General features: G+C 38.4%; 1 protein-coding gene across 4 annotated transcripts; it reads right to left on the bottom strand.

Moving 5' to 3' along the window:
- Nucleotides 1-2,187: 2,187 nt before the first annotated feature.
- Nucleotides 2,188-23,344, bottom strand: LOC139746226 (peroxisomal membrane protein 2). Of its 4 annotated transcripts, none has more exons than XM_071657200.1 (6): nucleotides 23,292-23,344; nucleotides 20,947-21,049; nucleotides 20,490-20,585; nucleotides 18,876-19,038; nucleotides 13,547-13,666; nucleotides 2,188-7,828 (listed from the first exon to the last, which is right to left on the bottom strand). In XM_071657200.1, the coding sequence occupies exons 2-6, from the start codon at nucleotides 21,033-21,035 to the stop codon at nucleotides 7,739-7,741; spliced, it is 558 nt and encodes a 185-aa protein (XP_071513301.1). In that variant the 5' UTR covers nucleotides 21,036-21,049; nucleotides 23,292-23,344; the 3' UTR covers nucleotides 2,188-7,738. The 4 variants fall into 4 exon arrangements, with proteins under 4 accessions (XP_071513301.1, XP_071513303.1, XP_071513302.1 ...); XM_071657202.1 differs by having other exon boundaries at nucleotides 23,303-23,327; XM_071657201.1 differs by lacking the exon at nucleotides 23,292-23,344 and adding an exon at nucleotides 23,188-23,273.
- Between the last annotated feature and the right edge of the window lie 59 nt (nucleotides 23,345-23,403).

Here is a 23,403-nt window from a genome sequence, read left to right as displayed (position 1 = left end):
TGAAAGGGGTATATTTCTTGCAAACACCTTTTTTCAACACAAGATGATCCATAGATATATACATGGATGAAGAATGATGGAAGAAAAGAGCAAAAGGCTTTGATAGACTATGTGGCAGTGGATTAAAAAACGAGAAAGGCCGTGCTAGATGCTGCAGTGTTGAGAGGATTCTTTGGAAACTCTGACCATTTCGTGGTTCTTGTGTGGATAAGGATCAGGGAGAAGTGGAAGTTTGGTGTAAGGAAGACTGGAGAGATAAAAGTGTTGGCAAGTGAAAAGATGAATCAGAAAAAATGCAGGGAAGAGTATTAAAGGAAGGTAACTGAAAGCTTAGATGGAAGTACAGTGAATATAGGAATGCAGTCACGTGCAAATGAGGAAATGGGGAAGAGCAGTGTGGTTTCAGAAGTGGTAGAGGATGTGTGGATCAGGTGTTTGCTTTGAAGAATGTATGTGAGAAATACTTAGAAAAGCAAATGGATTTGTATGTAGCATTTATGGATCTGGAGAAGGCATATGATAGAGTTGATAGAGATGCTCTGTGGAAGGTATTAAGAATATATGGTGTGGGAGGCAAGTTGTTAGAAGCAGTGAAAAGTTTTTATCGAGGATGTAAGGCATGTGTACGTGTAGGAAGAGAGGAAAGTGATTGGTTCTCAGTGAATGTAGGTTTGCGGCAGGGGTGTGTGATGTCTCCATGGTTGTTTAATTTGTTTATGGATGGGGTTGTTAGGGAGGTGAATGCAAGAGTTTTGGAAAGAGGGGCAAGTATGAAGTCTGTTGGGGATGAGAGAGCTTGGAAAGTGAGTCAGTTGTTGTTCGCTGATGATACAGCGCTGGTGGCTGATTCATGTGAGAAACTGCAGAAGCTGGTGACTGAGTTTGGTAAAGTGTGTGAAAGAAGAAAGTTAAGAGTAAATGTGAATAAGAGCAAGGTTATTAGGTACAGTAGGGTTGAGGGTCAATTCAGTTGGGAGGTGAGCTTGAATGGAGAAAAACTGGAGGAAGTGAAGTGTTTTAGATATCTGGGAGTCGATCTGGCAGCGGATGGAACCATGGAAGCGGAAGTGGATCATAGGGTGGGGGAGGGGGCGAAAATTCTGGGAGCCTTGAAGAATGTGTGGAAGTCGAGAACATTATCTCGGAAAGCAAAAATGGGTATGTTTGAAGGAATAGTGGTTCCAACAATGTTGTATGGTTGCGAGGCATGGACTATGGATAGAGTTGTGTGCAGGAGGATGGATGTGCTGGAAATGAGATGTTTGAGGACAATGTGTGGTGTGAGGTGGTTTGATCGAGTAAGTAACGTAAGGGTAAGAGAGATGTGTGGAAATAAAAAGAGCGTGGTTGAGAGAGCAGAAGAGGGTGTTTTGAAATGGTTTGGTCACATGGAGAGAATGAGTGAGGAAAGATTGACCAAGAGGATATATGTGTCGGAGGTGGAGGGAACGAGGAGAAGAGGGAGACCAAATTGGAGGTGGAAAGATGGAGTGAAAAAGATTTTGTGTGATCGGGGCCTGAACATGCAGGAGGGTGAAAGGAGGGCAAAGAATAGAGTGAATTGGAGCGATGTGGTATACCGGGGTTGACGTGCTGTCAGTGGATTGAATCAAGGCATGTGTATGGAGGTGGGTTGGGCCATTTCTTTCGTCTGTTTCCTTGCGCTGCCTCGCGTTTGCGAGGCAGCGCAAGGAAATATATATATATATATATATATATATATATATATATATATATATATATACGTTGAGATGTATAGTTATGTATATGTACGTGTGTGGACGTGTATGTATATACATGTGTATGTGAGTGGGTTGGGCCATTCTTTCGTCTGTTTCCCTGCCTCTTAGCCTTTAGTGCCTTACCCTTGACAAGCCACTAGCAGAGGGCAACTCTAGCATAGTGTTTGCAGATGCTCCTAACTAGTGTTCATACTGATCACTTCTACCTAATGCTCATACCTACTACTTCTACCTTATGTTTCTTGTTAGCAAGAAGTTCTTCATAACAACTGTTTCAAAAAGATTACATTCAGGTGACTGTTTCAAAGAGATCTCCAAAGGCAGGTGATATTCAAAAATAAATTCTTAATGGCAATGAAGTATGAAAATAAAATTCATAGAACATACTACTAGAGTTATGCCATACTTTCAGTATGATACTAGCTAAGACAAAAATACACTAAAGTTTAGTACTTTTTCATTAATTTTTCTTTATCCAAATTTGACAATTACATAATATTGCACTTATAAAGTGAGCATGTGAATTAAATTACACCAAAATAATACTAAATTACATAACACATATCACAAAGCCACAACCTCAAACTTAGATTCATTACCATAATTACCACAGGGCAACTGTAACCTATAAACATCAGTTTCATCTGAATAATTATGACTGTAAGCCTATAGTCTTTCCTTTTTTTCTCAATGATACCATACTTAAAGTATCTGTTTGTTTTATAGATAATTATTTTTTATACAATATTGTATAATGTAGAGGTTGTATACATGTATATGAAATTGGCAGGTATTACAACATTCTGTATTACAGTAACTCTGTACCTCAATTCAAGAATATGACAGATCTAAACCTTATATATTATTCAGTGGAAGAATAATGAATAAACCTGTCTGTATAGCTTCTGACAAACACAAAGTTTCAGTAGCCATAAAAAAAATCACTGTAAAAGCAGTATGTTTTCAACTTAAGCTACTGCATTTCCTTTGGTTTTACACAGTAAAGCTCCACTTACTTCATCATGAGACAGGACTGAATCTTCCATACAATAATTTAGAAGTTGGTTCTGAGGAAAGAGGTCATGTGTAACAAAATCTCTAGATCAGTGTTGTCCAAACTTTTTTGCTTATTGTATCCCTTGTTATCTTCTACCATTAAGTACCCCCATAACTGATTAAACTTAATAGTTGGAAGGATAATGCAAATTGTATTAAAATTTTGCATAATCTGAGTGCTGGACAATGAACTATTATTCAGTATATGAAAGGAAAAGGACTGATGAAATAACACAAAAATGCTTGAAAATTACTGACAACTCAATGTGAAATGTGGGGTTGATGTTCAGTGATGACTTTTGCCATTCTGGGTAGCAAAGAGGCTACTGCTGTGATCAGGTTTTGCTACATGTTTAAATTTAGTTTGTTTTTCTGTTTTGACTTGATAATGCTTGCAGAGAAAGATGCTTCACAAAGCTAGGTAGACCCAACGGGTAGAAGGTTTTCCAAAGCCTTCTTTCCTAGGTCAGGGTGCTCCTTCTTTGCACAGCTCCAATACAATGTGAGGGTTGAGCGTTCAAATATCAGTTTGAGGCCACGGTATTAACACACTTTTAATAGTGCCTCCTGAAGGGAAACAGGAAGCATATTTTCAGATAGGAGGAATGGATTTTTAACCCAATTCAGCATTACAGATATCTCAGGAAAGGAACATTTAAAAGCACAGACAAGGTTGGTCAAATATTCCACATCAACTGGTTTCACAGTCTCTCCCTCGTCAATGTTACTGGAAAAATAAACATCTCACAGAGAAAAACGTGTAAAATCTCCCCATGAGCATATCTCCTTCCACAACTCTATTTTCTTTTGAAATCACCAACTTTATAAGTTGAAAATGTTTGTATCATTGCCCTGCAGAGACAGATTTAAAATTTAACTTGTTCAGTTTGCTAAACATGTCTACAAGATACGCCAGTTATGCAAGCCAAGTAGTGTGTTAAAAAAAATGTGGCAAAAGGAGATCCATGTTCGGATAAAAAGAAGCCTACCTCATCTTGAAGCTCGAACAACCTTGTGAGTACCCTCCCTATTGACAGCCACCTCAACTCTGTGTGCAGTAATAGCTTTGTGTGCTTAAACCCTATGCTTTCGTACAGTCTGTGAAACAGGCGAGCTTTAAGTAGTCTTGACACCATCATTCAATATCCCATGCAACTCTGAACTCCTTTTTTTGAAGCTTACAATTGTCTGTGAATGATGCAATGAGTTCACTCCACATCAGAATTTTCCTTCTTAATCCATGCAATGAGTCCCTTCACTTTACTGGTCATGGATGCAGCAGCGAGATTTCCAACTAAGCCCTGGTTCTGAGAAGAAATGATTAATGACATTGAAAATGAGTTTCTCAGTTGTGTGTTCTAATTTTTTGCAAAAAAGTACATGTTCATTCATATAATTTCCATCAATGTATATCACAAGTGAGACAAGTTGAGCCTGTCCACTGACGTCAGTTGATTCGTCATGTTGAAGTGAAAAAGACTGGCTAGTTTTCAGCTTATTCACAACATGATCAATAATTTCATTTACCCTTCAAGAAACGGTTTGGTGTGATGAAGGAACAGCCATTAGCTAGTCAGCTGCTTTTATATCTAGCATTTTTTTTCAGCCATCACAAATGCAGCTGGCAATGTCAGTTCTTCAGCTATATTAAATGGCTTTTTAGCTTTAACAACTAATAAAGATACAGATAAAGATGCAGCAAGAGCTTTGCTTGATGGTGTGGAGGCTTTCTAAATTGTTCCTGGGAACACTTAAAATCAAAAAATTTTCTTTTAAAACTTAGCTGGTTTGCCAACATGACACTAATGTTTTGTGTTTAGATGATGTTGGAGGTAAGTTGGTTTTATGCTACTGTTGGCCAGCCTTTCCCCACAAAAGAGGCATAAAGCTTCTGGAGGATCAGAATTCTTAAAATAAATCCAAAAAGCACATAATCTTCCTTGTATTGACGATATTTAGGTAGGTCTGTTTTCTTTTTCTTCACAGCTGCTTGATTTCCTTCACTTGCATTGCTGTTGCAGCTGCTACAGTATCACATTTTAACCATCTATCCATACTTCTTGCTGTTAAAGACATAACTGTGTATATAAGCTTTTATGTGAATTTGAAAAAGAAATGTTCACACTTTCATTCCTAAGGTGAAACTGAGCAAGAGTGACTCAAGCAAGGGGTTCAGCACTGTTCCTATACGTGTCCTGTCTCGTTTTCTCTCCCTACCCCTCCTCCTATTTCCCCTGAACTTCTTTCTCTTTCATTTTAATTCTTACTCTGTTCTCTTGTCATTCACTGAAGCTGGAAACTGTGTAAGCATTGTGGTTATCAAATTCTTCTATATTCTTACACAATCACCCATGCACACATACACATGCTCAGTAAAGTTACTGATCCAAGATGCCATATGACCAATATGTGATAGTTTGAAAAAGAAAAATTTCATTATCTTCTCACATACCGCCTATGAACAATGCTGCATACCCCAAGGGGTACATGTACCACAGTTTGGACAATGCTGTTCTAGACTGTGGTAGGGTAAGTATTGATTTAAATACAAAAGATGGATGGAAAGACCATGTACCTTTGGACAATTAGAAGGCACTTTACATCATTCTACATACAAGGTTGGTAAAAACTGGATTTTTAGGCAGGCAAATGTAGTAAACTCCTTGGATGGACTGAAAACTGTCCACGTGGAAGGTAACAGAGGATGTAAGCATTGTGGTTACTGAGTTATTCTATATTCTTAAACAGTCACCCATGCACACATACACATACTCAGTTACTGATCCAAGATGCTGTATAACCTATTTGTGATACAGTTTGAAAAAAAAAAATTTCATTATCTTCTCACATAACCCTTTGAACAAAGCCGCGTACCCTAAGGGATAATTGTACCACAGTTTGGACAACACTGCTCTAAACTTTGGTAGGGTAAGTACTGATTCAAATACAAAAGATGGATGGAAAGACCATTACTCTTAGACTATTAGAAGGCACTTTACATCATTCTATACACAAGGTTGGTAAAGAAAGTGGATTTTCAGGCAGGCAGATGTAGTAACCTCCTTGGGTGGACTGAAAGCTGTCTAAATGGAAGGGAACAGAGGACACAAGTGGACTGAGGCATATCATAGGGCTTCATCTCGGGGACACTTGTTATCCTCAATCCATGCAAAAAAAAAAATGACTCACCACAAGGACTGGAACCAAATTTCAACATGTTTGCAGATGATGCTGCATCATGAGAAAAGTAAGGAATGACTAGGATCACATTAGTTTTCAAATGGATTTAAACAAGGTCCAGGGCTGGTCAGATATATAATTGATGAAGGTCCTCATGACCAAGTGCAAAGTAATGCATTTGGGATATAGTGAAAGGAAACTTTGACTGAATTATAATCATGCAGGACTCAAACTACATGAGTCTGTTTTCAAAACAGATTTTGGGTTCAACAAAGTACCCATAATACCAAACTAGGAGGACTGTTCAGATGGCAAACAAACTGTTGGTTAATATTAGAATTGCATGTAAGTACATGGGTATGGAATTATTCAGTAAACTATATACAGTATGACTCACTTAAATTAGAGCATGCATTTTTAGTTTGGTCACCTCACTTTGCAATCGGGAAAGAAAGATCAGTAAGGGGTCACAGCAAAACACAAAGGAAAAGACATGTTATGAAAGAAAATATATTCTATTTTATCATACTTAATTGCAGTCTCCCACGTTAGCAAGGCAGTGCAAGGAAACAAACGAAAGAATGGCCCAGCCCACCCACATACACATGCATATACATAAACACCCATACACGCACATATACATACCTATACATTTCAACATATGAATACATATACATACACAGACATATACATATTTACACATACACATATTCATACTTGCTGCCTTCATCCATTCCTGTCACCCCCCGCCACACATGAAATAGCACCCCCCATGAGGCAGCGCTAGGAAAAGACAAAAAAGGCCACATTCATTTACACTCAAGTCTCTAGCTGTCACAAGTAATGCATCGAAACCACAGCTCCCTTTCCACATCCAGGCCCCACAAAATTTCCATAGTTTAACCCAGACGCTTCACATGCCCTGGTTCAATCCACTGACAGCATGTCAATCCCGGTATATCACATTGTTCCAATTCACTCTCTTCTTTGCACGCCTTTCACCCTTCTGTATGTTCTGGCTCCGATCGCTCAAAATCTTTTTCACTCCATCCTTCCACCTCCAATTTGGTCTCCCACTTCTTGTTCTCTCTACCTCTGACACATATATCCTAATTGTCAGTCTTTCCTCACTCATAACTGATCGCTGTCTCCCGCATTAGCGAGGTAGCGAAAGGAAACAGACGAAAGAATGGCCCAACCCACCCACCATACACATGTATATACATACATGTCCTCACACGCACATATACATACCTACACATCTCAACGTATACATATATATATATACACACAGACATAAAAAATACACATGTACATAATTCATATTGTCTGCCCTCATTTATTCCGGTCGCCACCCCACCATGCATGAAATGACAACCCCCTCCCCCCCCCATGTGTGCAGAGTAGCGCTAGGAAAAGAAAACAAAGGTCACATTTGTTCCCACTCAGTCTCTAGCTGTCATGTATAATGCACAGCTGTCATGTATGATGTCTAATTTCATTCCTTACCTTTCTTGGCTTCCAGTTTCTATATGATTTGTAATCAAGATCGTTATAATAAAATTCATGTTACATGAATATCTATATTAAAAACAAAGATTCTTAAAAGAATTGCAGTATGATGAAGTCAACTAAATAAACAATATGAAGTTTGACATAAATGTATGTTTTACTTGTTTTATAGTTTCCGTCCCCTTACTAACGAGGTTATTTCTTCCACCATGTCCTTTCTGCTGGTCAGGTAGTAATCTTGCACAATCTCAATGATTTTTTGCAGCAGCTTGTCTCCGTTTGTTGGTGAGGTAGATAATCCAGAAGATGGCAACAACATTGGCAAACAGTGAGCGGTACTGTGGATAGATAGTGTGTTCAGTAAAGAAACCCTGCTGAAACTATTTTCCATAATTATAGTGGCCATGAATAATAAATCTAAACGGTGAAAAATAGAATAGAAGATCAGTAAGAGACATTAAATAAAACACAAAATGTGGAGTTGATTGGCATGAGTAATTCTGTACGAATCATCTTGCTCTGTAAATATAGTTTGACTAAATAATTAGTTCCATGATACCTTATATGGTGAATCTATACAAATTAAAGTAACACCTGAGAACGTATCAAGGAATAGTAAATGCAACACTTAAGCATAAACTTCAAACTGCTTTACAGGTACAACAAATGTAAAAATATGAGCACAGTACATAATGATTAATTTTGAACTGTTTAGCCCTCTTTTAACATGTATGGGCTCAAACACACTGTTTTACATGCCTACAACCAACAACAACATTTCATTCCATTATTCTAACTTAGTTTTCAGCATGAATGACATCTGCCATGCTCTTACAGAAATGGAGATCTTTTTCTCATACTTCATTGCTGTTTCCCACATTAGCAAGATAGTGTCAGGAAAAATGAAGAGACTGCATTCACTCACATTTCTGTGATTTCCCTCAGCTGCTTCTTATGCCCTGGTTCAATTCACTGACAGCACATCATCCCCTATACACCACATCACATGGAGTCTTGCATGATTATATTTATGTACATATGGTTATATCAGTTCATTTTGTGCACTGATTATGGTACTCTCATAACATAAAAGTAAACAAGGACACACATATAATGAGGGTATATGACATTTCATCTATACTGAGTTATGTTTCTGTAACCTATAGAACATAGGGCCTAAGAGTGTTATGGGACTGCTGAATTGACCTAACATCCAGCTTAATTATGAGACAGTTGAGCTGGCATGCTGGATTGCTTTGTTATTGGGCTGTTGGGTGGCTTGGAAGATAGCTAATTTATGAGACTGATAAGCTGACATACCAAATGGCTGGGTCAAGAGAATTTTGAGCTGGCTTGACAGATAGCTGGGATAAAGAACTATTGAGCTGACATGTCTGTCTGCTGGTCTATGGGACAGCTGAGCTGGCATACCAGACAGATGACCATCCTCACAATACCCTCGATCTTCATTGAACTACATCTTTACATCTTCATCTTTACCATACTTTTATGTTTACTTCATCCTCATCATCACAGTACTCTTATGTTCAATATGCTTAATTCTACTGCAATTCTATCTTAATTACAACTTCATCTTCACTACATCTTCACAATACCCTCATCATCTTTATAATGATTCAAGGCCAGCTGAAACTTTTACAGACATGAACAGTACCATTATCAATACTGCATATAGATAACATAAATATCAACAGAGAGGGTGAAGGCATGTACAGAGCATCAGATTGGGGAAGAGCAGTGTGGTTTCAGAAGTGGTAGAGGATGTGTGGATCAGGTGTTTGCTTTGAAGAATGTATGTGAGAAATACTTAGAAAAGCAAATGGATTTGTATGTAGCATTTATGGATCTGGAGAAGGCATATGATAGAGTTGATAGAGATGCTCTGTGGAAGGTATTAAGAATATATGGTGTGGGAGGAAAGTTGTTAGAAGCAGTGAAAAGTTTTTATCGAGGATGTAAGGCATGTGTACGTGTAGGAAGAGAGGAAAGTATTGGTTCTCAGTGAATGTAGGTTTGCGGCAGGGGTGTGTGATGTCTCCATGGTTGTTTAATTTGTTTATGGATGGGGTTGTTAGGGAGGTGAATGCAAGAGTTTTGGAAAGAGGGGCAAGTATGAAGTCTGTTGGGGATGAGAGAGCTTGGGAAGTGAGTCAGTTGTTGTTCGCTGATGATACAGCGCTGGTGGCTGATTCATGTGAGAAACTGCAGAAGCTGGTGACTGAGTTTGGTAAAGTGTGTGGAAGAAGAAAGTTAAGAGTAAATGTGAATAAGAGCAAGGTTATTAGGTACAGTAGGGTTGAGGGTCAAGTCAATTGGGAGGTGAGTTTGAATGGAGAAAAACTGGAGGAAGTGAAGTGTTTTAGATATCTGGGAGTGGATCTGGCAGCGGATGGAACCATGGAAGCGGAAGTGGATCATAGGGTGGGGGAGGGGGCGAAAATTCTGGGGGCCTTGAAGAATGTGTGGAAGTCGAGAACATTATCTCGGAAAGCAAAAATGGGTATGTTTGAAGGAATAGTGGTTCCAACAATGTTGTATGGTTGCGAGGCGTGGGCTATGGATAGAGTTGTGCGCAGGAGGATGGATGTGCTGGAAATGAGATGTTTGAGGACAATGTGTGGTGTGAGGTGGTTTGATCGAGTGAGTAACGTAAGGGTAAGAGAGATGTGTGGAAATAAAAAGAGCGTGGTTGAGAGAGCAGAAGAGGGTGTTTTGAAGTGGTTTGGGCACATGGAGAGGATGAGTGAGGAAAGATTGACCAAGAGGATATATGTGTCGGAGGTGGAGGGAGCAAGGAGAAGAGGGAGACCAAATTGGAGGTGGAAAGATGGAGTGAAAAAGATTTTGTGTGATCGGGGCCTGAACATGCAGGAGGGTGAAAGGAGGGCAAGGAATAGAGTGAATTGGAGCGATGTGGTATACCGGGGTTGACGTGCTGTCAGTGGATTGAATCAAGGCATGTGAAGCGTCTGGGGTAAACCATGGAAAGCTGTGTAGGTATGTATATTTGCGTGTGTGGACGTATGTATATACATGTGTATGGGGGGGGGGTGGGCCATTTCTTTCGTCTGTTTCCTTGCGCTACCTCGCAAACGCGGGAGACAGCGACAAAGTATAAAAAAAAAAAATATCAACAGATATCAGATTAATATTTAAAGCCTTTTTTTCATGAAGATGGAAACTTTGATATCAGGGTCACATCACATTCTGTCCTATAATAAGATTTGGATGTGACAACACCTTGACCTCAGTTGTCAGGTTCCTAAGTACACGTCCACCCTGATTCTTATGCAGAACATCTCCATCTTTTCTTATCACTGGATGCATAGGGCATAAGCGTGGAACCATTATTTGGTAGTAACAACAATCAAAATCTTATTGTACAGATGTTACTACTGTACAATAATTCATTTCTATTTCTGATTAATGTTCTAGAAGTTTTCAAAAGTTAACTCTAGAACCTTGTAATGCTGATGAAAGGAGGTGATGTCAGAAAATAATCCATGCATATTATATGTACAATTGCCAGGAGGACAGCATACACATAAAGGATGGGAGTGAAACATCAATCAGCATCTTTAAGAAAAATAACCAAAGATAACACACTGTTTTCAAGTTCTGTTAATTACTTACAGACCAATTTGTCTTTGACTTTACCACATGACTAATATATGTAGTCTTAACCATGCTTCTCCTGTATAGGTTAAGAAATGTAAAGAATGGGCACTGTTTCACTTCTGTAGTTTACATGAATGACAGATTATCTAAATTCAAAATGAATTCCAGTCGCAGACAAAAGTATACATTTATTAAGAAAGTATAATGCATATCAATTACCATAAAAGCAAATAGATTTTCCTCTAGATCAAATTTCATTTCAACTGATAATAAGACATGAAGTGTATACAAAATACATAATGATTCATCAACCTTGAAATGACACAAATTGGATAATGCTATTAAATGTCAAAGAACAAAAGCTATGAAACTTTTGTTCCAATCTAAACATTTACTTCAAATTCTATTATCTCTGCACTGTCCATATGTTTGTGATATCCATTATTTGAAAGAGTTTATGCCTTCCAAATGTTAAAAGACACACTTACCTAACCCATAACCAGAGCATCATCTCTGGATAACTGTTAGAGAGACAAAGTGCCTGCTGGCAAATATTAAAACAATCTAAATGAATGGATGAAGAAATGTTCAGCAAGCAATTCTTAATTTTTTTTTTTTTTTTGTACTTTGTCGCTGTCTCCCGCGTTTGCGAGGTAGCGCAAGGAAACAGACGAAAGAAATGGCCCAACCCCCATACACACGTACATACACACGTCCACACACGCAAATATACATACCTACACAGCTTTCCATGGTTTACCCCAGACGCTTCACATGCCTTGATTCAATCCACTGACAGCACGTCAACCCCTGTATACCACATCGCTCCAATTCACTCTATTCCTTGCCCTCCTTTCACCCTCCTGCATGTTCAGGCCCCGATCACACAAAATCTTTTTCACTCCATCTTTCCACCTCCAATTTGGTCTCCCTCTTCTCCTCGTTCCCTCCACCTCCGACACATATATCCTCTTGGTCAATCTTTCCTCACTCATTCTCTCCATGTGCCCAAACCATTTCAAAACACCCTCTTCTGCTCTCTCAACCACGCTCTTTTTATTTCCACACATCTCTCTTACCCTTACGTTACTTACTCGATCAAACCACCTCACACCACACATTGTCCTCAAACATCTCATTTCCAGCACATCCATCCTCCTGCGCACAACTCTATCCATAGCCCACGCCTCGCAACCATACAACATTGTTGGAACCACTATTCCTTCAAACATACCCATTTTTGCTTTCCGAGATAATGTTCTCGACTTCCACACATTTTTCAAGGCTCCCAAAATTTTCGCCCCCTCCCCCACCCTATGATCCACTTCCGCTTCCATGGTTCCATCCGCTGACAGATCCACTCCCAGATATCTAAAAAACTTCACTTCCTCCAGTTTTTCTCCATTCAAACTCACCTCCCAATTGACTTGACCCTCAACCCTACTGTACCTAATAACCTTGCTCTTATTCACATTTACTCTTAACTTTCTTCTTCCACACACTTTACCAAACTCAGTCACCAGCTTCTGCAGTTTCTCACATGAATCAGCCACCAGCGCTGTATCATCAGCGAACAACAACTGACTCACTTCCCAAGCTCTCTCATCCCCAACAGACTTCATACTTGCCCCTCTTTCCAGGACTCTTGCATTCACCTCCCTAACAACCCCATCCATAAACAAATTAAACAACCATGGAGACATCACACACCCCTGCCGCAAACCTACATTCACTGAGAACCAATCACTTTCCTCTCTTCCTACACGTACACATGCCTTACATCCTCGATAAAAACTTTTCACTGCTTCTAACAACTTGCCTCCCACACCATATATTCTTAATACCTTCCACAGAGCATCTCTATCAACTCTATCATATGCCTTCTCCAGATCCATAAATGCTACATACAAATCCATACAATTCTTAATATGTATTAGATAAAAAGTAGGATATTCCTCTTTAGACTGATCACTGAACTTTAAGAACCACAAAAGACTAAAAGAGAAGGTCCAAAGGAAGGCAAGAAAGAAGGTATCTGAAATGAGACAGCTGAGTTACATACATTGAGAGGTTAGAAACCATAAATTTGCCCAACAGGAAAAGGAAAGAATAAGCAGAAATATGATCACAACCTTCAAGTCTAAACCAATCTGGGGATGTTTATAATGGAAATTTTTTGAAAGATGGCCATAAAAGACTAAGCAAGAAACATCAGAAGAGACATATAAAAAGTATATTCATATTATTAGAGAATGAATGGAATAAGCCAAGTGATGAAGCTGAAAATGCCAGCAGTACTCATTAGTTTAAAAAACTGTATGACAGTGGAGAAAAAAAATGGGGCCCCACATATGCAGACTTCCCACCCTATAATACGTGAATAGGTAACAAAAGAACATGTCACAGAAGATAAATACCTGCTGTGGGATGTAGTTGATATTAATATATTGAACTGGAGTCCATACTTTCCAGTTCATCTTGAGGGCTGCCCAATATTTCAGTCGAACTTCTCCCATGCAGGTACGATGACTCTTGCCCTATAAAACGGGGAAAACATTTATTTTGTTGGTTATGATATTCACCACTGACTGAACTAGGAGTCCCAATTCCACTAATCTATTTCAAAGATGAATATATTAGTCCTTTAAGGACTGCACCCAAACTTGTATGGTTTATGGGACAGGAAATGTAGTCATACTTGTATGGGTTGCCTCAACCCACTTGCATTCAAACTGTAGGGCACACTTTAATTGCGAATGGGGGTGCTTTATATCACAAGCAACTGTAACTATCACTAGAAAAAGTCTTAGAGTGTCAGTTACCCATGCACAATGGGGTACTATGTCTTACTCTGTGGGCACTCTAGTCATATTCATATGGGTTAGCTTTTCCTGTCATCATTTAAATTCGAAAGCATATTTTACTGGTTTGTAGAGATACATTATGTTACAGCAACTATAATCAGCACCAGAAAGAATCCTAGTATTTCAGCTGCCCATATAATATGAAGGGGGAAGGTATGGCCCTGGCATGCATACATGGTACACCCTACCACCCATTAGTGATAGTCATTAGGGCACGAATTATAATGATTTGAAATATATCAATCTGTTAGCACTGGAAAAAGTTCTTTGTGTATCAGTAGTCCGTTGGTGGTGGCACAGAAGTGATAAAGAAGAATGAGTTAACAAAAGCCAACAAACACAAGATGAGCCAAGCATGCATGGCATACAAAATTTAAAGGTCTGTACAATAACAAATCTGGATAATTTACTAGATATTTATTTTAACTTTTCTTGATGTTTATTACCTGACAGGATCAAAATATCTATCTGAATTCTTAACACACTTGTCTTGGGAGATTCCCCTAAATTTTCCTGAGAGGGTTAAAGAATCCTCATCATAACAGTCACAGAGATACTTCACTGTTTAACTTCTCAAAATTTTTACCCTCAGCTCAGAGGTATACTGGTTATAGAGGAGCTAATGTGCTGATTTGTAAATGTTTCAGCACAATGTAATAAAATGTGTGGGAGTAGGGCCTAAGAGTCAAATGAGTTGCCACAGTGCATGTTTTATTGCTTATTATTGGTAATGTTTTGTCCTAAGTAATAGATCTTTTCTTGCTATAATCAATATCATTCATCAATAATTCATTCATAATATCAAAACTCATTTCAAAAGTCTGCAAAATCACCAGTCACAAAATTACCAGTCACAACAGTCATACTCAGTATTCTTGAGGTCAAGCAGATGCCAGGAACACTTTACCTAGGAAGTCTTTCTACTACCTCATCCTGGTCAGCTGTCCATACTGAAAGAGCCAGTTTCCATAAAATCATATGACCCCAAAGAACATCATTGTTAAGTAATTCAGGATAATTTTTTGCCTGCTCCATAAATCTAGCTAACAGCTGCTCAATATTCTTCCTAGAGAACTCACAAAACTGTGCTGTCTTTGGCATGGCTGGTAGACAATTACTTGTAAGGAGAACCTATGCACCACTACCTCTACCATCACTCATACTAGGCATGCAGCTTTGAAACAGAGGCACTGAATTCATTGCATAAATGTCTGTCTAAAGTAGTCACTCTGCTTACATAAATATCTGTCTGGAAGAGTTAAGAAGTTCATACAAGTAATATCGCTTCATCCATCCTAATTTCCATATAAGAAAGGCTAATCTTTTTTATCTAGAAATGGTGGAAAAAAGAAAGATGTTTCAATAATTGTAAGCAATATTCAAGACAAGGAAAAAGAAAAAAGTGAGGTAAGTGGAAGAAGAAGTGGAGACAAAGAATCAGGTGTAATTATGACACCATTATGAGGGCTTGTACCATTTGGTATGAATATAAAATCATCCCCATAAGATTAGATATAGAACATCCTCTGTGATGCTGTAAATTACTGTACTTATCACTTGATATATTTAGGAACAATACTAAACAGTAATGAGGAGAAATTCTAGACTGCAATTTATAGTTTAATGAAACAAAGGAAAAGACAGCCTTATCACACACATCAGAAAGTTGCGGGGGGGCGGCGACGGGGCAAAAAAGGAATATGTATATATATATATGTGTATGTGTATGTGTATATATATATATATATTTTTTTTTTTTTTTTTTTTTATACTTTGTCGCTGTCTCCCGCGTCTGCGAGGTAGCGCAAGGAAACAGACGAAAGAAATGGCCCAACCCCCCCCATACACATGTACATACACACGTCCACACACGCAATATACATACCTACACAGCTTTCCATGGTTTACCCCAGACGCTTCACATGCCTTGATTCAATCCACTGACAGCACGTCAACCCCTGTATACCACATCGCTCCAATTCACTCTATTCCTTGCCCTCCTTTCACCCTCCTGCATGTTCAGGCCCCGATCACACAAAATCCTTTTCACTCCATCTTTCCACCTCCAATTTGGTCTCCCTCTTCTCCTCGTTCCCTCCACCTCCGACACATATATCCTCTTGGTCAATCTTTCCTCACTCATTCTCTCCATGTGCCCAAACCACTTCAAAACACCCTCTTCTGCTCTCTCAACCACGCTCTTTTTATTTCCACACATCCCTCTTACCCTTACGTTACTTACTCGATCAAACCACCTCACACCACACATTGTCCTCAAACATCTCATTTCCAGCACATCCATCCTCCTGCGCACAACTCTATCCATAGCCCACGCCTCGCAACCATACAACATTGTTGGAACCACTATTCCTTCAAACATACCCATTTTTGCTTTCCGGGATAATGTTCTCGACTTCCACACATTTTTCAAGGCTCCCAAAATTTTCGCCCCCTCCCCCACCCTATGATCCACTTCCGCTTCCATGGTTCCATCCGCTGACAGATCCACTCCCAGATATCTAAAACACTTCACTTCCTCCAGCCTCTCACCATTCAAACTCACCTCCCAATTGACTTGACCCTCAACCCTACTGTACCTAATAACCTTGCTCTTATTGACATTCACTCTTAACTTTCTTCTTCCACACACTTTACCAAACTCCGTCACCAGCTTCTGCAGTTTCTCACATGAATCCGCCACCAGCGCTGTATCATCAGCGAACAACAACTGACTCACTTCCCAAGCTCTCTCATCCCCAACAGACTTCATACTTGCCCCTCTTTCCAAAACTCTTGCATTTACCTCCCTAACAACCCCATCCATAAACAAATTAAACAACCATGGAGACATCACACACCCCTGCCGCAAACCTACATTCACTGAGAACCAATCACTTTCCTCTCTTCCTACACGTACACATGCCTTACATCCTCGATAAAAACTTTTCACTGCTTCTAACAACTTGCCTCCCACACCATATATTCTTAATACCTTCCACAGAGCATCTCTATCAACTCTATCATATGCCTTCTCCAGATCCATAAATGCTACATACAAATCCATTTGCTTTTCTAAGTATTTCTCACATACATTCTTCAAAGCAAACACCTGATCCACACATCCTCTACCACTTCTGAAACCACACTGCTCTTCCCCAATCTGATGCTCTGTACATGCCTTCACCCTCTCAATCAATACCCTCCCATATAATTTACCAGGAATACTCAACAAACTTATACCTCTGTAATTTGAGCACTCACTCTTATCCCCTTTGCCTTTGTACAATGGCACTATGCAAGCATTCCGCCAATCCTCAGGCACCTCACCATGAGTCATACATACATTAAATAACCTTACCAACCAGTCAACAATACAGTCACCCCCTTTTTTAATAAATTCCACTGCAATACCATCCAAACCTGCTGCCTTGCCGGCTTTCATCTTCCGCAAAGCTTTTACTACCTCTTCTCTGTTTACCATATATATATATATATATATATATATATATATATATATATATATATATATATATATATATATGCAAGAGTCCTGGAAAGAGGGGCAAGCATGAAGTCTGTTGGGGATGAGAGAGCTTGGGAAGTGAGTCAGTTGTTGTTCGCTGATGATACAGCGCTGGTGGCTGATTCATGTGAGAAACTGCAGAAGCTGGTGACTGAGTTTGGTAAAGTGTGTGGAAGAAGAAAGTTAAGAGTAAATGTGAATAAGAGCAAGGTTATTAGGTACAGTAGGGTTGAGGGTCAAGTCAATTGGGAGGTGAGTTTGAATGGAGAAAAACTGGAGGAAGTGAAGTGTTTTAGATATCTGGGAGTGGATCTGTCAGCGGATGGAACCATGGAAGCGGAAGTGGATCATAGGGTGGGGGAGGGGCGAAAATTTTGGGAGCCTTGAAAAATGTGTGGAAGTCGAGAACATTATCTCGGAAAGCAAAAATGGGTATGTTTGAAGGAATAGTGGTTCCAACAATGTTGTATGGTTGCGAGGCGTGGGCTATGGATAGAGTTGTGCGCAGGAGGATGGATGTGCTGGAAATGAGATGTTTGAGGACAATGTGTGGTGTGAGGTGGTTTGATCGAGTAAGTAACGTAAGGGTAAGAGAGATGTGTGGAAATAAAAAGAGCGTGGTTGAGAGAGCAGAAGAGGGTGTTTTGAAATGGTTTGGGCACATGGAGAGAATGAGTGAGGAAAGATTGACCAAGAGGATATATGTGTCGGAGGTGGAGGGAACGAGGAGAAGAGAGAGACCAAATTGGAGGTGGAAAGATGGAGTGAAAAAGATTTTGTGTGATCGGGGCCTGAACATGCAGGAGGGTGAAAGGAGGGCAAGGAATAGAGTGAATTGGAGCGATGTGGTATACAGGGGTTGACGTGCTGTCAGTGGATTGAATCAAGGCATGTGAAGCGTCTGGGGTAAACCATGGAAAGCTGTGTAGGTATGTATATTTGCGTGTGTGGACGTGTGTATGTACGTGTGTATGGGGGTTGGGCCATTTCTTTCGTCTGTTTCCTTGCGCTACCTCGCAAACGCGGGAGACAGCGACAAAGTATAAAAAAAAAAAAAATATATATATATATATCCCTGGGGATAGGGGAAAAAGAATACTTCCCACGTATTCCCTGCGTGTCGTAGAAGGCGACTAAAAGGGAAGGGAGCGGGGGGCTGGAAATCTTCCCCTCTCTTTTTTTTAATTTTCCAAAAGCAGGAACAGAGAAGGGGGCAAGGTGAGGATATTCCCTCAAAGGTCCAGTCCTCTGTTCTTAACGCTACCTTGCTAACGTGGGAAATGGCGAATAGTTTTAAAGAAAAAAGAAAGTGTTATATATCAACTCACATAAACCAAACTAAAATAATTTTCCACTAACCTCAAGTTTCGAGAGTAAATACAAAGACAGGAGGAGTAGTAGAGGAGCAAAAAGGAGCCTGTCTAACAAAAGACGCTTAAAGGCTGCTCCCCACACTGATGCTGGTACCACTTTGTCCAGCATTTTGTAGAAGTGATGGGCCATTGGTCCAGTCACAACAAACCTAGTTCACAAAATTACACTGTATAACATACATGAGAGTTGCTTTTAATTTTGTATGACCATAATATAACAATATAACTTATACTGAAAAAAACCTGGAACTCTCATCATTCTCTGTCACTGAATTTACACTGTCATATAGAACTAAGATAAGAGATTCTACATATCTCTATGTCTATCCATATGCATACAATATTCCAAATTCAAAGAACATGGCACATGCAAAATCCCTCTTTACTATGGCTGGTTATGGACCATTAAATGATTTCAAGTATATAAAATCCACCAATGAATCTTAAAGTATTTGCTAAAGATCTTGAATGCTGACTGAAAGTCATCCAATTGAAAAATTTGTCAATTCTGTAGGAAATAAAAATGTAATTGAAAAAAAGAGAGGTTGTTTCAAAAGCACATAAAGAAAGCAATAAATACATAAGCAAAAAAGGACAGAAAGCACAAAAAAAAACAAAGCAGCAAAGGATAGAGAAATAAGACATAACAGTGCCAAAAGAATATGAAAATAAGTGGCTGGCAATTAAGTGAAGCAACATTGTGAACTATAATAATGGAAAAAAGCTATCATCAGATAAAAGGGCTACTATTACTATTCCCTATGGAGTATGCCTCCTGGCTTTTGAATGTTAAATGACAGTTTCTCCCATAGGTAAAGGGAGAGTCTGTTTGCATTTGTAATCAGGTGGTACCATGCTCATCAGACACTTGAGTCCCATTCCTCTCTGTGAAACCATTTCTTCCCATATAAAGAGCCTCCATTCATTATTCAACTGAATGCAGATAAATGGAGGCTGGAATGAGATCATTTCTGACCTTGTTCAAGGATCTGGGTGGGTGGATGCAAATCTAGAGATAATTGAGCTCAAAGGTCTCTTACTATCCTCTTATTCATTTTATCTAGTTAATACTGGTAAATCTTTTCGAAACATTAAAAAAAAATCTTGTTTATAGCTGTGCCTCTTAGTAACCGGGCCCTGTAACATGCATATATATTCTCCCTGATGGAGACTGTTTCCAATGAATTTCAGCAGTAAGGATTAGAATTCCTCAAGCCTTGAGTCTTCATGAGTGATGATTCATTCCAGGTGAATGTGAATGTTTTAAATACGGTATCCATACATAATAAGCATGATGGACTGTAGTTACTGTCTTGCCCAGCAGGTTGTATTTCTTAGTGGCATCTAATGGCATCAACAACTTTAACAATTAACTCATATGTGGAAAGTAAAAAAAATACTGAGGGACAAACCTGACAATTATTAGTGATAAACAAGCAAAGTTCACCCCAAGGAATGAGTTTCCAAGACATCAATTCTCTGATAGGTGTTTAACAAATAAGTTTAACTCTGTCAATAGGTAAAGTTCAGTACTAAGAATGTATAACTGATCACACAATCTATAAATCTTCTCTGAATACCACTTTAAATCCAGACTTACCCAAAAGATGCATATCTTGCAATACTAAACAAATTTATGGAAGGTTGTTTTGTTATAAGCTGACCCAGGAAATCACCAAGAGCTCCTGTAAATGCACTGCAAAGAAATGAAAGTAAAAGACTTATTAGGCATAGATGATGGTCACCCTACTTCCTCCAAGTTTTTGCCATTCAAACTCATATTGCAACTAACCTCTCTCTCTCTGCACTGCTAAATCTTATAGCTTGCTTTCACTTCCAGTTATTCACAACTTTCTCCTTTCACACTCTCTTAAGTTTAAGCAGCATCAGGAAAGAGCTTCAAATACTGAATGCAGGAATAATAGTTAGAACTTGTCAAAATAGGGATTTTCATTTTTTATATCAAGTTTCTTCTACTCTAGAAAGGGTGCATCAAGAACAAATTCACAATAAGTAATGTAAAATAACTTAATATAACTGATTAAAGCTTACGATACCTTGTACAAGCTTTGGTGAGCAATGGCTGGGCGAAGAGGCATCCATTGTAAGAGTGCACACCTTTTTCAAGAATGGATAGAACCACCATTGTGAACAGTTACACTGTAATATGAAATAATTTGAATGTCACTCTAATCAAAAAGTTATATCTAAATAATGCAACAAGTTTAATGATACATTAAGCACTATTGCCCCAAGGATAATGAAAATAAATGATCATTCAATAACTGCTACAAATCTACTGTATTACCTTGATATACACAATTCGTAAACTTTACTAATGTGGGGCCCAATTCACATATAAATTATTTCACACAGGGTTTTGGATTCTCTATTTGCATTTTCATTTACATCCTCTTAAGAGTATGTGCATTCAGCCCACATGGAGAATAATGAACATTACCCTTTGGTGGCAAAGGTAAGGATATCATCATGTTATGTGCAAAGCAGTATTGAAGAAAAGTTGCAGAAGCTATAGAAATTGGAAACTTCTAAATTTGGGAAATGTGGTTTTAACAATGAATAAGTTGAAGTTGCAAGGAGACACAACTGAGTCAGAGAAGGAAAGAAGACTGAGGAACTTGAAAAGAGCATATTACAACAAAAAGATTGCAAAATATTTTGATGTATTAATTGACAGTACGTTGGTAAGAATGTAACCAAGTGAATAACAGGAGATGATAAAGCAATGGAAATAGGATATAAAAGACACCTGAGGAAGACTGCAAAATACACTCTGAATGAATAAAACATGACAATATTCAATAAAAATATATATGTGAATTAATAAACAACAGTAAAAAAGATAGAGCCAAGTCCTAAAGTAAAAACTACTCCAGATATGATGTGCTAACAAAGCAGTATCAGGAAAATGGATGTAGTTGGTATGAGTTACATTAAGAGGAATGAGGAACTGGACATCAGTAAAATATAAAGATCATCTTGTAATGTAGTAAGGATGCATGTTTTGTGTCAAAATATTGTAAATTATGCAATTTTCAGATGCAGTTGCATGAACAGTAGTCTTATAGCCATACACATGTACAATGGGTTTCACTTATATGGTAATCATGCACATCACAGTTTACAATAAAGAAAGTGTAAGTTTCATTTATCTGCTTTAGGCAGATGTCATTTCTCTTCTCAGAATACCTACTGGTAGTTCATTGCAGAGACAAGCAAAGCCCACCATAATCTTATAACTAAAGATGAAGTGCATAGACTCAGGTACAGGAGATGTGTTGTTCTTAACAGTTACATATGATAACCAAATGGAATAAATACCACAGGTAAAACCTTTACTGATGACATATGGGGTTTGAGAAGTATGTCTCATATCCAAGACGATATTAAAGAAATAGTTTGATACAGTGTTTGGTAAATAAGATTAATATACTACAAAGCAATGTACAATTAGAAAATATCAAATAACTAGAGAATGGATTAGGAAGTAAAAAGAAATCCATAATGAGGAACAAATGGACATTCTTTCATTAAGTAAATCGTATTAATTGCCAAGATTATATCATGAGTGTTCAAATATAGTTATTTGATGCCAGTTTTAAGATGTATAAATGCAGTAACACAATACCAAGGAACTGTCCTGGGATGAAGGCCTTCGAGGATATTTCTGAGAAAGTTATAACGTAAATTAGAAGAGGTCATCCTAATGAGTCCTTAACTCCTATTAACACACAAGGCAGACAGTTTAGGAAGGTACAATAATAGTTTAAATTAGCAAGAATGCTTCTAGATAATACATTACATTTGGAAAATGCTTCAAAAAGTCGGTCTACATACCTTAGATAAATATACATATAAACTAGAATGTTAAGAACTGCAGGTTCTTCGATATAGCATTTCAGCTCCTGTGGTTCATTCATTATTCAGCAGGGAAATTTCCTATAATGCAAATTAACTAAAGTTTCAATACTTGGTAAAGTAAATTCAGTTTCAATACCTGGTAAAGTAAATTCAGTTTCAATACCTGGTAAAGAAAATTCATTATTCACGAAATTTCCCGCTTTTGACTCGACAAAAATCAGGTCACATTATGTAACGACAGAGTGAGAAAATTGAGGAAAGCAATATTAATAAGCTGTTCAAGACATTAGAGAAATCGTAAAATAAATCGATCTAATATTCAGAAGAAATGAACAAGAAGGTTAACAACGGCAACACCATCTATTTATATCATTAATGTAATCTATAAGAGAACGAAGATTTTCCGCTTTACCAACCATTGATGACATTTGGTTATTGTTTTCCACGTGAAGACAAATACCTGGGATGACAATCAATATTACAACTGTATTATGGAAGAAAGTGATGAAACTATACCAACCTGTTGCGTACCTTCTGCTCACAGTTTAAGTCTCTCAGAATATTATCTATTCAAGGTCATGGTGTTACCTGTTCCTCATTTTCACGTTTTCAGTAATATTAGTACACACAAC

Source organism: Panulirus ornatus, chromosome 64 (assembly GCF_036320965.1).
Source record: "Panulirus ornatus isolate Po-2019 chromosome 64, ASM3632096v1, whole genome shotgun sequence".
Taxonomy (NCBI): Eukaryota; Metazoa; Arthropoda; class Malacostraca; order Decapoda; family Palinuridae; genus Panulirus; species Panulirus ornatus.
Note: the sequence above shows the minus strand (reverse complement) of the source record. Positions and strands in the feature narration are given on the sequence as shown.

Excerpts from the sequence above, each read along its gene's own strand:
- LOC139746226 (XM_071657200.1), bottom strand. The coding sequence starts at position 21,035 with ATGGTGGTTCTATCCATTCTTGAAAAAGGTGTGCACTCTTACAATGGA. Across the intron at positions 19,039-20,489 it reads GCAAGATATGCATCTTTTGG|GTTTGTTGTGACTGGACCAA; the intron begins GTAAGTCTGGAT and ends TTTGTGAACTAG. Across the intron at positions 7,829-13,546 it reads TCAACTACATCCCACAGCAG|TACCGCTCACTGTTTGCCAA; the intron begins GTATTTATCTTC and ends ATCTATCCACAG.